Source organism: Thunnus albacares, chromosome 9, assembly GCF_914725855.1.
Source record: "Thunnus albacares chromosome 9, fThuAlb1.1, whole genome shotgun sequence".
Classification (NCBI taxonomy): domain Eukaryota; kingdom Metazoa; phylum Chordata; class Actinopteri; order Scombriformes; family Scombridae; genus Thunnus; species Thunnus albacares.
This window is the reverse complement of record NC_058114.1, coordinates 32,224,757-32,241,137: the sequence shown is the minus strand read 5'-3', so window position 1 is coordinate 32,241,137 and position 16,381 is coordinate 32,224,757. Positions and strand designations below refer to the sequence as shown.

Genomic DNA, 16,381 nt, shown 5'->3' with positions numbered 1-16,381 from the left:
GTGAAGCGCCACAAATGTGAAAAGGTTATATCTCGTATTTGGCTGCATGGATACATACAAAATTCGGTTTGCACAATCTTTGGTCATGACTTAGTTGATGCATAAAATTTGGTAATGATTGATTAAAGTGAACATCGCTTATTAAAACAAATCAACATTTCTGGACATTTCACTTTCCAAACTTCAAAAAAAAAAAAAAAAATCACCTGGATGTCCTCCAGAGCTGAATTTTTTTCAGTACATCCACTGAATTGTGACATATTTCAATTGGTGATCAGATGTTTCAAATGGTGAGTCCGCAGTGATATTCAGTGTCTTACTGTAATTTGTACTGTAAGAACATTTTCTATTTCACCCAATTTTTGAACAAATTTCACTAAAATCTTTGACAATACACTGGAGAACAGCAGGTTGATGTGGGTCTTTTTGGAATTGTATCCCCAACAGTTAAATTGTTATGATTTTTTTAAGTTCTGTGACGTCCCTCTCTCTGACTTCTGCTTTTGAGGTTAGTTTGGTTTCCTGGCTCAGGATCTAGTGGGCGGGGCTGGGGAGGGCATCGGGAAACTACTTGCACCTGGATAGTTGTGGCTTCCTTGTTCTTCTTTCTCTTCTCTTCCTCCCGGGCCTCCACAAGCTAGATGGAGTAAGGTTTTGTGTTTTGTTTGCATGCATGACACACACTTCATTCATCCACGCATTGCATTCATTACTGACCTATCTGACTAACATTATTATTATTATTATATGGTCACCTGTTCAAATCCAGCCTGCCAACAAGGTGTGTGCATCCTCCTGTGTCTGCCCATCTGTTGTGAACTCTTGTGGTTTAAAAGTTGTACAATACATGTATGTCAAATTATGTGCTTGAATCCCACTTACCACCGCTTGCGGCGGCTGTGGCTTATTACAATGAATCTAAATTTCTAGACATTTCACAATCCAAACTTCAAAAAATCAAATTAAATCATCCGTACATCCTACAGAGCTAAAATTTCTTTCAGCACATCCACTGAATTGTGACAAAAGTTTGCCTCACTGCAACCTATGGTCAATTCAGAAGACCATCACTATATTTTTTCATTATATTTATAAAAACAATTGACTTTGCTCGGCTTTGTGAAGCCTGAAACCCGCTCGTTGCTGCTCACGGCTTTAATTTTGGCCGATTGAGCTGCTTCCACTCGTTGAGTGTGAAAAGGTTTGAACCCACAGATTGCTGCTTGCAGCTATATTCTATTATTGATAGGATAACTGTGCAGATACACCTGCTTCTCAGAAGTGTTGCAGTCACCTGCATGAATGCATCAGGGTGTGTTGTCTCTGAACCAGCAAGAGAGTGATTTTTATAGGTATGAAAAAAAGACTCTTGATTCTGTTACAGATGCTTTTCAATCCTCATAAATAAAATGAAAAATTTACTTTTAGGATTATCAGGAGAGCAGATACCATTAAGTACCATTGGTTTATAATATAATTGAGACACCACAGGTCTCTAGGGGAATATTATAGATACTGACAGTAGCACCTCATGCAAATGTGAAATCAATGAAAAAGAAACAATTCAGTGCAGTAGCCAAGGAATATATTATTATTGGAATAATTCTGAATATTTTATTGATTTTTCAGGCTCAGCAATATCACATTTGGCTTGTTGTGCTGTGGAACATGCAGGAAGAAAATTAGCCAGGTCTGCAGAGGAAATGTCAGGTTATTTGGAAAGCAGTGATTCTGATGAATGCTTTCTAACAATCTTGAGAAATCTGCCCTTGGGTGATGATAAACAACATCAATAGGTTTTACACCTCCTTTTTTCATAGTTTTCAAATTTTGTAGTTAAACTATCTAGGATATAACTTCCACAGATTATCTCTTTAATGTAAACTAATCCCAGGTTGCACTGTCGCCTTCGGGTTCTGGTAAACTATCTGACTACAATATTCCTAAATGCCACTTGCAGTGGTGTATTCAGGTGCTGCTGTTGGAGAAAATTGACCTCATAACAAAATACTAACAAACTCTTGTAAATGTTGCCTGTACAGTTTTATGTCATAAATAGAGCATAAACTGCTCTTTTTTACAGCAGCATAATCTTGCAGAAGGCATGTAGCCTAACTGTTGAATTCAGTTCTTTTTATTTATTTTATTGGGATTTACGTAGGTCTAAAGGCCCACATACTGGTTATACAGTTTGAAAAGGAATAATATAAACCTATAAATTTCATTATAGCTACAGAAAACAATGAAGCTAAAAAAATCCTTCTTTGTGAATCGATAGGCTGTATATTTTCATTGAGATGGACTAAACTGTTTTTAGATGCTTACACAATTAGTTGATATAAAATGAAATTTCTATATTTCAGTATACTATATAAAATATGTAGGCTATAGGCTTACGTATACGTATACTCTGCGGATTCTTTTTCGTCTCAGAAGGTAATAAAAATATTTCCCACAGTAGCTGAAGGTCTCAGGTCCGGGCAGCACACGCAGCGCGCATCGTGATTTGAATGAAAGGACCAATCAGCGGCCACGCCGGGCGGAAGTCCCTGGCCTGCCCAATCAGCGCGTGGCCCCGTTGTTTGCCTTGCTTTTTGAATTGAGCTCTAACAGCAGGCTGACACCTTCTCTGTGCTGCTATGAAGTAAGTTAGCTGTCAACAAACTAAAGCAGCCGCAGTTCGACAACTTGGACTATCTTCACGCATGGAGTGCAACATGCATTGATATCAGATTTGGGACGAAACGGAGAGATGTTACTGACTTTTTAAGGAGTGTTTTGGACCGAAGGGGAACTCCCGTTGTGATTGTATTGTTGACTTACTAGCTCGATAGCTAGCTAAGTTAGCTGGAGAGCGTATTTAATACAGGTTAACTGGTTCAGCTGCCAGTTTACCTCCACAAGCTACAGCTTTTTGTTGTTCTTTTATCCAAGGTACCAGCCACCAAAGAGGTCGGTAAGTTTCATTGAGTTTGTTTTTATTGTGCCGTTACAAACGCACCACACCAAGCAACTGGCGTTAAACGTTAGCCATCATCAGGTAAATGACGTAAAGCGAAGGGAATTTGGTGTGGTGAAAGCAGCCAACTTTAACTGGGCTAAAATAAAGTTGGATACAAACTTAAATTCTCCTCTTGGCCTAACAATTTAAGACATGCAGTTATTTTGCCCTATGTGTTATACGAAACATGTCTAAAGAAACACAAGAAAACTTTTTATGTTCGTATGTCGTCTAACCTAATTAGCTTTGTTTGGAAAAAGCATACCAGTTCATTGCTGGTTTGACGTTATAACCGCGATGCTTTTGTCCTCTGTTAAAATCATAACCGTAAATATTGCAACGCCTTAGTCTAACCTTACACTGAGGTTTACTGTACATACAAAACCTCTCTGCATTAACAGGTACGTTTAGAATCTGTTGTATGGCTGCTGTTACGTAAACAACAGATAGATCGAAAGTTTCCATATCAGTATGAACTTTGAATACACCTTGCATACTTTTACCAAAGTTATCACAGTTCACAAATATGTTGCATTCTCTTGAGTTGAATTATCAGACTGGGGCAGTATTTGTATTTGAAGTTTGGTCTGTTGCTTTTAGTTTGACAGTTGTCACCCTGTTCTTCCTTGTTGCTATGCTTTCTCTCTCCTCTCTGCCTCACTGTGTTCTCTCTCTCTGTGCTCATTCCCTGTAACTTTTGATAGTTTGGACAGTTTGGTGCCTCCTTAGCTTCTTGCCATGGCTGACAGCAGCATAGTGACTTTAGGGACAGCTCGGAGTCTGCTGGTGGATTCTTCAGTCTATGATTCGAGGATCGCCGAAACCACCAAGGACCATGTATTTCTGGGTATGGCATGCGAAGATGGGGAAGGTCAGTCTGAGAGGGTCACCATCTTATTTTTCTTTTCTTCTTACACTTTTTTCTAAATATACAAACCATCATCTGGTACTCTTGTAAAAGCAATTGGAGATACACTTCATATGACCTTCACTTACAATGTAAATCACAACCAGGAGTTTGCCACAAAAGCAGAATTTCTGTATTTTGATGTGACTTTGAGTTGTATCAGAGGTGTTTCTAATATTAAGTGTACACTCATTAATATAAACAGGGTGGACGAAATATTGTAAACACCTCCATATATTTAATGCAGTACAATTTAACATCACCACAAACTACAGCTTCCATACACACTTGCAACACCTCTCTACAACAGTTTCCACAAAAACTGAGCATTATTATCTTCATGAAGGTCAGGGCTTTTTGATGAGACTGCATTAGTTTTAGCTAGGTGGATTTGCTGCAGTGTTTGATCCAGGATTTTCTGTCTGGTAGGTTGGCACGGGGACAAATGTGCCCATTAGTACTTTTCCTTTTTTAGTAAACTCCTTTACTTTACTGTGCCATGAGAATATTTTATCGGTATTTTTCTTTGTAAACTTGAAAGTTAACGTCAAAGAACTTAAAAGTTTACTCTAGGAAGCCATATCATAGCTACATTGTTGGGATACTTAAATTAATTGTCAAAAACAATTATCACATTCAAAAGTGAAACTATATTCAGTGATTGCTGCCATGAGGTTTTCTGCTCATGGTATGACAAACTGCTGGTAAAGCTGGGTTTATACACAAGGAATCCCACCATAGATACCTTGGGCAAAGTGTTGATTTATAGTTGAGCATTGGATTTCAGCCATTTACATCACCACTGCAACACGATTTTTATTTTATTCCCTTCAGTAACAGTTTTTCCAGCCTGTGATGTACTTTATCATAGAGCGAGACTTTCACCCACCTGAGATCCACATGCTTACAGAACTGGAGTTAAGTCAAGGTAATTTCTCCATGTCACATTAGTGATTAGGAGACAGCTGCCTAACGACCTGCCTAATGATAGATCAAAGTCTAGATCAGACTCAACGCTCTTTGTGAACAGTAAAAAAGACCAAATCCACTTGCTATCTTGTGTAAATATTAACACGATAGACGCGGTGTTCTTTCTGTTACATTCCGTCTTTGGTTGAGTGTCAGTTCAAGATCCTTGTGATCATGTTCAGAGCCTTGCATGGTCAGGCACCTGCAGTAAAGAGCTACTGAAGCCATAAAACACCAGTAGGAATCTGAGGCCCTGTTTTCACCTGGCATTAACATGGGTCTTGGGTGATTCGATCACAAGTGGACAGCTCGAAGTACAGGTGTGAACACGCCCAAGATGCAATGAGATCCAATCACTCAGACCACATTCGGAGATGGTCTGGGTCGCATGTGGCCACGTTCTCTTAGCCTGGTGTGTAAATACGCACAGCATCTGTCAATGGGGAGACATAGCAGCAGGGGGATCACTGCATATAACTATATTTGTTTTATATATATATGCTCAGACCCAGTGCTCTATCAAATCAATAAAATGGGCATTTTATTTTCGTGGGTGAACACACAATGCATTGTACACTTATATTTGTTTATCCCACACCACAGGCAATCCTGGCTCAAACACAGTTGTTTGTATGAAATACAATATATGAGTGAGAATATCTTTGCAAAGCAACTGTTTTGTCTTAATCAGTGATGGAGGTCTGTTGTGTTGCTGTCAAATGGGAAAAACTCACATCACTTCCCATGACCTGATCCTTGATCTGTCTCTTTCCCAGTTCGTGTGTGTGTGTGTGTGTGTGTGTGTGTGTGTGTGTGTGTGTGTGTGTGTGTGTGTGTGTGTGTGTGTGTGTGTGTGTGTGTGTGTGTGTGTGTGTGTGTGTGTGTGTGTGTGTGTGTGTCCCACCGTGTTCACTCTGACTCTCTCTCTCTCTCTCTCTCTCTCAGATATGCTGCCAAAAGTGGAGACCAGGGTTGTTCTGGTGGGAGAAGCTGGCAGAAATGGAGCACTGGTCAAAGCACTGCAGGTATATCATTCCTCTATTAACCCTGAAGGTCCGCTGCGGTCCACTGGCTTCTATTAATGTAGCAGGCCTCCTTGATCTGGGCTTGTCAACATCACTGCTGTTCTGTTAGATATATAGGACACAGAAATTCTGTTTTGAAGGGTGATACTGATTCTTCTGGGTTAAAACCTGTCATTAGATAAGTGTTCATTGTTTGTCAAATTTGCCAGAATATCCCTGAAACTGTATTTGAGTATTCAGTATTTCACCCAGATGTTGTTGTCTTAGGTGGGAAATGCCTCTGAAATATAATAACTTTGGGGCATGAAAATAGTGTAATTCCTACTAGCTGGTATCTACATGCTCTAGAATACAGCTTGCTTACTTGGTGCTGTATTCTTAACTGAAGAAGGACCTACTTTCAGGAAGCTATATTGTTTGAAATGAGATGGATGGTTACACAAGTGATGTTGTGAATTGTTCAGCACTTCTGTCCAATGCAGCCGAGCCAGTCTCAGGAGTATTTTGGACATTTAGAATATGAAATCATTGCGGTTTCACCTAACATCATAGACACCATGGACTGCATGTTATGATGTCTGCAGTAAATGCCAGTGTAACTATGTTGCTGCAACGAAGTGCATAAGTTATTCCTGCCATGAGATCACTTAGTCTGACATCATTTGATGACAGGAGGTTTGGCTGAGATAAGTTGTGTTTTCACTCTTATCTTGTTCTCTCTGCTTTAGGCCAGGCTTACTGACCTAAATTCAGTGTAGCCTTTTTAATCCGATATGCCAGATATGATCACAAGGGTGACAACATTGATGTGTTCACACTTAACAATGACTGTAAAGTTGAGTCTTTGCTCAGATCACTCCTGTACAATATTATGAAAGCCCTTTGGTAAATATAGTGCTGAGTGCAAAATGATCTTTTTATTCTTACTTCATTGCATCTTAAGACTAAAGGTCCTGGCACTTCAAGCTAACCTCAAAGCATGAGCGTCAGCCGATCGAAGGTTTTGCGTCTCCTCACAACGGCTAACGTTTTCTGTTTTGTTCTTTTTAAACACACACAAAAACTGAAGTTGAACACAGCTGGAAGGTTACAGCTGGTAGCTGACAGGTGTGTTTGTTCTGTGCCTGTGTGAAAGGACATAAGTAGTCACTAGGAGTAGTCACTAGTAGTAGTAGTCTTTATTTGATCTCCAAATACCACAAATACAGACAATACAATTACTTTACAAAATAAGAAAATTATGAAGAAAATAAACATCAAGAGTTCTTACCAATATAACAGCACAGATGTGAAAATAATATTGGAACTAGTCAACCAATGAGTTAACTTAAAAACAACACATTTGTTTATCAGTTATTTGTTTTCTTCTCTTTTTTTCAGACAGAACAAGCAATTTGCCGTTTGACTCTGTTAAATTGTATGGGTATGACATGACATAAACATATAAAAGAGAAGAGAAACCCTGCTATATCTCTTGTGGCAGGCGCGCCACCATCTTGCAGTACTATAACCTGTGACATCACAGGGTTGGTTGGACTGGCTGAGTTCCACAGATACTACGATAGAGACAGTGAAAGATGGAGACTGGGGAGTCACAGGACATAAGAAGACAAAAAGGAGGCCACTATTGTGTTTCTCTTGGATGTAGGCCTACAAATGAGTTTTGTAGGATTAAAGCCAAGGACAAAACAATCCATTTTCATGAACTGGTACTGAAATGGAGAGCAGTACTGCTGCACTGTCCAGAGGCACTGAAGAGAGGGCCCTTCTGTGGGCACTGAATCCAGAACTAAATAAGCATTTTTGATTGGCCGATGTCATAACCAACATGACCATAACAATAATAAATCAAGAATATGAACCAGTAGTAGCAGCAGAAGGCCAAATAATATATTTATGCATATGGCAGTTTTTCAGTATTTCAGTCTACTCTAGTATTTGCCTTTTACTGAACATATAGTTTAAATACTGTCAGTTGATAATCATTCTCTAAAAATTAGTATTACAGCACCTAGTAAAAACAGAAAAAACTAAGTAAAGACCAGAGTAGAAATTAGACATTAATAAAAAGAAAGTGTGATTTCAATTGGAACCCAGTAATGCTTCACTGTCTTCACAACAGAACCAACCAACCCTTTGACGCAGGCAATGACGTCAATCCAAAATTGCGGCTTGTTCAGTAGGTAGAAATTACAAAAATGAATTTGTCATATCTGTGCTTTTAACAACTTTTTAAAATCTGATTTTAGGCAAGGTGGTTTTCTAAAGCATTTGGGCACTACCAGTGACAAAGCATGCATGTTTCATGTCCCCTTTCATATTGACTGGTCAGTTGCCATTTTTCAAGAAAAAATACCTAACATTGCCTAACTCCAGATTCTGAATCATGAGGATTTCTTGCTCTTCTTTGTCTTATGTGAATATCTTTGGGTTTTGGAGAGTTGGTCAGACCAAATAAGAAATGTGTCAGGAAACTGTGCCGAGCATTTTTTCACTATTTTTCTGACATTTTATGACCAAACCATTAATACTAAATAATTTGCAGATTAATTTTTAAAAAAGCCCTAAATTACAGTTCAATTTTTTTGTCTCATCATTCCCATAAATCACTGGTATTAATGACTAATTTCAAATAATTCCATGAAGACATTACAGATGCTTCATATAGCTACAAAGCACTCACTTGCTCCAGACTCAGTTGCAGTTAAATGTCTGGGGGAAAGGCAGGATTTTTCCACAAGTAATGGACCTGGGAAGAGATTGTGTTATGTTTGGCTCAATATCTTTAGCTATTATAATGTCATATTTTGTTGTTTTGATAGCTGTTGTATGCAGAAAGGCGTAGCTTTGTTAATGGCCACTAGACTTACATTTCTGCATGTAGAGACTTGTTTAGCCGACAAAAGAAACTGAGCTTTATTTCCTAATTTAGTAACATTGTCAAGTTTATGTAAGAGAGAAATGCACACACACACACACACACACCTGCCTGTCTGTGGAGATAAGGCATGCTAATACAGGTGTCTGGGTGTAATATTTGGCAACCCACAGAGCCTTCACAACCTACAGTATTAAAGTGTAGCTTCTGCATAGAAATGAGTCTTGTGATTTACGTTAACTGCTGGTGGCTGTGGCTGATGTGTTTACATCCCCTCCCTGACTTTCATACTATCAGCCCACCAGAGATTATCAGCTCACTACACAACTCCACTTCAGTTTGAGGGCTTTTCATGGAGTGTTTGTTTGCGCTTAATTAATACAGGCAAAAGAGAATGATCTGGTTTTCTTACCTCGCTGATGAGGAGGAAATGTGATCATTGTGGATATTAACGGATCTAATTGTGAGCAGGACACCAACAGCAGACTACTGAAAATGGAAACTGCTCATCTGTGTCTTGGTTGGTGAAATTTGAGGCCATCTGCGTACTCCAAACAAAACTGCAAACAAATGAGGTTGGGCATAGATTGCAATTTTTGTTCTTGTTACCAGCCTAGATGTTGTTGCTCACATGGCAACCCCTACTTTAAACTCAGGTGTCATGAAGTTTACCTCAGCTTATCATTGGGATTTACACTTTGTTGGCTGTTGAAGGTCAACAACGCTTTGGTCATAAACATTGAGATATTTGACTGTACAAGTTGAGGAGTCCCTGAATGCGTCATAAGTTTTGGTCTTGGGAGGAGGCACAGGTTCAGCCTGGCCTTCATGTCTTCTGTAGGACACATGTTCGTGCGTAGTATCCAGCCTCAAAATGGGGATACAGCTCCTGTGACTTCATGTCTGTTTGTTAAATGCCGTCTGCATGAAACAAGCAGAACTTTTGATGATGAGTCACAATCATCAACTGGAGGTTAGAAAAAAACAGTGTTTGTTTGGTCAGCCTGTGCGAGTGTGAAATAAGCCTAATTTAAAGTTTGTGTGAACTGTATCATCAAATATCTTTCTTACTCAGCATAAAGTAGTTCCACTACCAACCAACATTGTGGTGTTTCAGAGGCACAATATATTCAAATTCACAGCTTTTCAGCAATAAGATGTTAGATTAGTGAACTACACTGTCAAATTCTTTGTGCCAGTGATTCAGTACTTGGCTTGGGTCAAACAGTCTGTATCCCTTTGAGTCATTCTGCATCTGTCTCAAAAGCTGGCCTTGCTTTTGAAGCTATTGCTGAGTGATCGTTCTTCTGTTGTTTGAGTCTGCAAGGCCAAGTGAGACCACGGTGCAGTTCAGTTTTCTTCTTCAAACTGTAGTCAGTTTGGATTCACAGCAGTTATAGATTTCAGTGGTGACCCAAAATGAGGCAAAAACTCTCAACTTTAAGAAGTTTGTCCATACAAATGTCTGCTACTTGTCTGCTTTGCTGAAGTAGCATTTATAGTTGACAGATTTAAGGCAGATAATTCCTTTTTAAAGGCCAATCTGAAAAAGTATTGTAAAGTGGTATGATAATTATTAGCATCACTATAGGGCTGTTACTGTGAAATAGCTGCAGGCATATGACGCCCACGTCATGTTGACAGCTACTGGCTAAAGGCAATATACACAGATAACAACAATCTTACAACTTCATTGCATGTCACAATGTGCAAGATGGGTCTAAGAGAGCCTTGGTTTCCATCTGCATCAGACTTTATGATGTCAATTTTGAGGCATGTCACACATGTCAACACTTCTCGTCATCCTTCTGTGCCACTCTCATGTTTGAAAATATAGCAAAACAATAAGATTTTGCTTTTGCACCGGCACTTCTATGCATAGAAACACCCCAAAAGAAGAGAAGAATATGAGTAAAAAGGAAAAAGAGCTGTGTATTCTGCATCATTTCATGTCATATTCTTTTCCATTGGTTGGGAGACATGGGTTGTGTGATTTTAGCCCTAAATTTCTGACTCTGTCAGAATTCGACGTAGGCTGTCTTTGGTGTCTAAAGCTCTAAATCAGCTGTCGGTGGACATGTCTCACAGTGAGATCTAGGAACACCGGTTTTTGATTGACAAGACTTCACCGTGTTTCTCTCATGATTGTCAGCTTTTCTATATCTCATTGATGTTCATCAATGATGGAGCGACATCACCAAGAAAACTCCAGGTTAATGTTATATTTCATTTAACTAAACAAAAATGTACCTCAAGCTGTTGAAGCATACTGTGTAAAAATGTGTATACATTTTCATGGGGATATTTATATGTCTGTCAGTGCGTGCTCGTGTCCGCTCCAGTAAGCAGCATAGTTTTGTGTCTTTGAGTATCGCTATGTGAAGGTGATTTGGAGGCGTGGCGGCAGACTAAGTGCTGTGAGAATGACTTCCTTCCCAGGTCTCCAGAGTCCTGTCACTTCTGAAGGCTTCCTGCTTAAATCACCTAATTCTCCCTGCCGATCTGCAGCACAGCCACATCCAAAGACATCTGCCGACAACTCCATCAGAGTGCTCCCGATTGCCTGCCTGACCGCCCGCCGCCATTGCTCAGTCAATCCACAGAAAAAGAAGCCCCCCCCCATCATTTCTCCACGTCCCCTTCCTTTTCTGTCCTCTCTTCTCTTCCTCTTCTCCTTCTCCCTCCCGAGGGCTTTGAACTTTTATATTAATTTTTAACAGAAATTCTCTCCTCCCCAGCCTACCCCCTCCGGAGCTTGATATTTGTTTGAAGTTACTGTCTTTCGACATCGCAAGGACACAGACCCAGCCCCATCTCTTCCTCGCCTCCTCCTTCCTGCATCCTTAAACCCAGCCGTCCACTCTCCCGTCCTCATGTGGGGTTAATATGTATGAATTTGTGTCTGGCTTTCTCTCTTACTCTTTCTTTATTTCAAGTCATCTCTCAACCCTCTGTCCTCTTTGTGTTTCTGTCCTTTATCTTTTTTTTTTCTTCCACTCTCCTCCTTTCAAATGCCAGTGTTTGACATCCACTTCCTGCTGGTTGGTTTTTACAGGCCATCAGAGTAATGGAGGTACCGGTGGTAAAGATAAGAGGAGGCGAGGCGGGTGCCGAGGAGAAAATGATGATAAAATCTATAGTCAATATGGTACAGTACAGTTTCTGCCTCTCTGTATGACTGTCTGACACTTTGATGGGAAGTTGGGGGAGTGCTGCATGAGTCTTAATTCACACTGGGTACTCACTCAGTCATTGTGCATGGCCAAGCCACTGATGTTGAATTGATTTGTGGGTGAATACTTAAATGTAAGTAATTTAACACTTGATGTCTGGATTGCTCTCGAATGGAGATTTTCACTCAAATGTCAATGCAAGTTTCTTGGCTGAGAAGTAATGTTGAAGTCATTTAAAATCCTTTCTATTCAGCTTCATGACATCTGATATTTAATATTTAGCTGTTGATACAGAAGTTACAGTTGCAAGCAGCACCACAAAAATCTTTCTGCACACAAAAGATTTCAATGGACGACCCTGGAGTGTGATCAATAGCAATGCACCTAAGAAGCTTTGATTTTTGAGTGTCATCTCCTGTTAAAGGAATTGTTAAACATTTTGGGAAATATACAAGTATACTCTCTTTCTGAGAGTGAGATGAGAAGATCAGTAACAGTCTGTCTTGTCTCTACACATCTAGAGTCAGGATGTGATTAGCTTAGCTTAACGTAAACACTGGAAGTTTGGGGAAACGACTTACATGCTGTATCTCATTTGTTCACTCTGTATGGTGACTTATCCAGTGACATATTCCGACGTAGACTGGATGTGTACAGATATTCATGGTTCCCAGATGCAGTATTCTTATAATTTTGGTGATCCTCTGACTTTTCCTATTGAGCCACCATGAGGCTCACATTTGTGGTTTTGAGTGAAATGTCTCAATAACTGTTAGATTCACTCAGGATGAATTGTAATCAAATTGGTGATATCTAATTTTTCACCTAGCGCCATCATCAGGTTAAATTTTTAATTTGTTCAATGCTGACCAAATACCTGGAAAAACTAATGACATTTCTATCCTCAGCTGTACTTCGTGTTAAGTGCCAGTTAGCAAATGTTCATCAGAATGATAGCTTGCTGACATTAGCATTTAACTCAAGTCACAGCTGTGCCTAAGTACAGCCACACAGGGCCTCTTGCATGGCAGTAGACTCTTAGTCTTGTCACTGTCTGTATTTATGTACAGATTTAAAGAAGGAGATATAACATGTTAATTAGTGAGCTGTAGCAGTGTTGGTAGGTGTATTTTTGAACCTTGGACACAGCCAGGCTAGCCATTTCCCCCTGCTTCCAGTCTGCAGCTCTGAATTTAACACACAGACATAAGATTGGTATTGATCTCTTCATCTCACCTTTAGAGAGAAAGCAAATAAATTCCTTTAACGCATGGTCTAAGGAAATGTGGATCCTAACAGTGTAATAACAAATGTGGTTCTAACTGTGTGTGTGTGTGTGTGTCACTCCGCCAATGCCTCTCCACTTCTTTTGCCTTTGTCCTATGTCATCTACTGGAACTAATTCTCCTGAGGTAATTTGTTTTATGGGCAGGTTTACAGGTAGCACGATAATTTCACCCCTCCAGCACTGCCATCTCTGCCCATAAGCAGCCTGGCAGTTAGTTTGTGATTTAATTTCTGCTCTCTGTTATTGAAGCCATTGATTCAAACAACTCTGCTCTGATTCAGAGTAACGCTTTGTCTCATCTGAGAGGGCAGAACTGATTGTTTTCATGCAGCACTGAACAATTTTTTTTGCTGTATGGCAGAGAGAGAGAATATGATTGTGTCTACAGTATGTGTAAGAGTGAATGATTGTACACTGCAGTCTTTTCTACACCAATTTCTGTTGATGGATTGAAGACGTCTGCAGTGGTAGTAAGAGTTCCCCCGACCTTGGTATATTGACTCTTTGATAAACTGTTGTATGAGGAGACACGGCCCCTCTTTCAGATAATTAAGGAAAGTTTAAACGTTTTACAGGCAGACAATATTACACAAAGGACAACTGTATTCAGAGGGCTTGTATAACAGTTATAATCTTGATTTAGATCATTTAAAAACACTTCTGATGTAGTGCACTGACATTTTAGTAAGGAACTAAGTTGGTATTAAAACCGTACAATATTTAGTCTCAAAATAGTAGCTAAGGTAATAAAAATTGGTGGTGTGGCTATAGGGATAGCAGTGATGGTTGGTCCATCACTTTGGTTCACACTGAAATATCACAAACACCGCACAGATTACATGAACTTCTGTACATTTATGTCCCCAATGAATGAATCCTTCTGACTTTGGTGATCCCCTGACAAGACTCTTAGTCTTGTTCTTGTCAGCAAATCCTATGAAAAGACCAAAACCCACCAATGAACTGATCCTACTTACGAGTATTGTCTATGTAACCAAAGCCTGATAGCTTATTCCCTTGTGCCATAGAGCTCCACCAATGAACACAGCAATTGTAGTTTATTTCAACACAATAGACACAATGATTCCTTCTCCTTGAAATACTCTCTAAAGCAATGTATTCGTATATAGATGAAAATAATCCCGCCAAAATGCATTATTTCCTGCAGTTAAGTAACGGTGGCAAGAAACATGACGGCTAATGTTGTTCCGTATATGTTGGATGTGTAAAGAGGCAACTGTTTGCTAACTTGTTAGCATAACAACTTAAGGCTATAGTATATCAAACATGTGCAAGTTGTTATGGTGGCCAAGAAACTCTGCTTAATGCAGTTTTACCAAAGAAACAACATATTTGTGAGTCTTTATTTAATATATATGTCTTCAGTATGGGCCACAGACAGTGTAGAGAAGTAGAAGAATATTGATTAATGGACTAAGACGTTGGTTTTGGTCTTTTTATGGGGTTTAAAGTAGTGCCAGTATTCTCCTTCAAATCTAGAGGATTTTTTCCTAATTTGTAGACATAGCAGAGAAAATTTGGCACAGATTGAAATTTCCTAAATTTTAACAGGAAATTAACTATGAAATGAAACTAACTCAATTAACAAGGTCTTTTATTCATGCTCTGGTAGTTTGCTGATTAATTATGCGCTTCTGAATGCTATTTTTGCTTTACCAGTCCATCATGCACTGCTTCATTACTCCGTATTATGATTCCTCCCATTCAGGACATCAACACCCCATGCATAATGACAAACAACATCCAGGAGATTGGCGACGGAGAGAACACTGATTTCGAGACAGTGTTCGTCCTCACAGATTTTGATTCTCCCGACTACAGCTACCTCTACAAACGTGACAACCGCATTGTTGGGCCTCCTGTTGTGCTGCACTGTGCTGCAAGGGAAGAAGTAAGTTATTCATTCACAACATATTTTTGGGGGCATGAAATGTGTCACAGACCAGATTCACAGACATAATGCTGTAATTAAGATGTAGATTAATTTGAGTATCTCATAGTGTTTCTCACCTTCTGGCTTCTTAAACCTTCTCAACGTGGGATTCAAATAAAAAATTCATAGCTTCACTCTGAAATTCTGGCTCATGGAAATAAAGTATGTTGTCTGTTTGTCATGTGGGGAGGGCCCATCAGAGACAAGCCTGAGATAAACCTTGATTTGAAAAAGCAGGATACAAAAAATGTATTATGGCTCTGAACAGGATGATGAACAGGAGCTTCCTCTGCCTGCTGTGCTGTCTGTCTGCCAGAGGCTTCACACAGGATGCTAATGTCGAACATGAACAATATGCCCTGACTGTGGCTGCTATCAAGAAGACAGAGCACTCTGCACATTTGTCAGCTGAAGACAGCGCACACACACACGGAGGTTTAGACTGCATTGCAGAGCATCATAAATATGTATATCTCTTGATAACAGGGGGAATGGTGTTAGGCCATTTTGCAGTTTTTCACCCATGTCAGGCATTTATCTGACCTAAAAACTATTAGGTGTTGCAGTCTCTATTTATTTTAACCATTGTTGTTTCCCTACTGTGGATTAATTTATGTGGTCATAGTTTATCTTAAAGACATTTATGTATACAAACGAAAAAATCCATCGAAAGTTAGTTAGTACTCGTAAAATATGAAGCTTTAGTATTTGCATAGTTTCTAGCGAGTTGTTAATCATATTGTCAAAAGACAAAATGACATGTAGTAGCATTAAAATGTAATTTTGTAATTTATTTTAACATTTTTATTGCACTTGTTTTTCAGCCTCTACCGTTTTCATGTCGCCCTCTGTACTCTACCACCATGCTTAACCTGTCGCTGTGTTTCACTGGCTTCAGAAACAAAGAGGAAATGGTGAGTTTATTAATTAAACATCATGCAACTTTAACTTCTTCTTTATTAGAGGATGATATTTTAGGTATTTTATTTGTCCTTAATGTTGTAGAAGGATCTTTGTTGTTGATATTGACTCAAGCTTTTCTAAACAACAGAAAAATCTTTTTGGGAACATCATTCTTTTGGGGAAGTTTCATATACGTTTGTCACGTATATGACAAATGGATATTTGATTGATTTTAGTATGAATAATTGTAGTGGAACGCTCACAAATAGGGTTTCTACATGGC

General features: G+C 39.3%; 1 protein-coding gene across 6 annotated transcripts in view; it reads left to right on the top strand.

Annotated features, from left to right (window-relative positions):
• Nucleotides 1-560: 560 nt before the first annotated feature.
• ect2 (epithelial cell transforming 2) overlaps nt 561-16,381 on the top strand; it is a 57,658-nt gene continuing 41,837 nt past the window's right edge. For 3 of the 6 annotated variants that reach the window (XM_044361783.1, XM_044361782.1, XM_044361779.1), the window contains exons 1-6: nt 2,583-2,956; nt 3,706-3,872; nt 5,823-5,902; nt 11,836-11,928; nt 14,971-15,153; nt 16,020-16,109. In XM_044361783.1, coding sequence (XP_044217718.1) covers nt 3,740-3,872; nt 5,823-5,902; nt 11,836-11,928; nt 14,971-15,153; nt 16,020-16,109 — 579 coding nt within the window. In that variant the 5' untranslated portion in view covers nt 2,583-2,956; nt 3,706-3,739. Of the gene's footprint in view, nt 647-2,582; nt 2,957-3,705; nt 3,873-5,822; nt 5,903-11,835; nt 11,929-14,970; nt 15,154-16,019; nt 16,110-16,381 lie in introns of those variants that run through there. The other 3 variants (XM_044361780.1, XM_044361781.1, XM_044361784.1) reach the window with 3 other exon arrangements.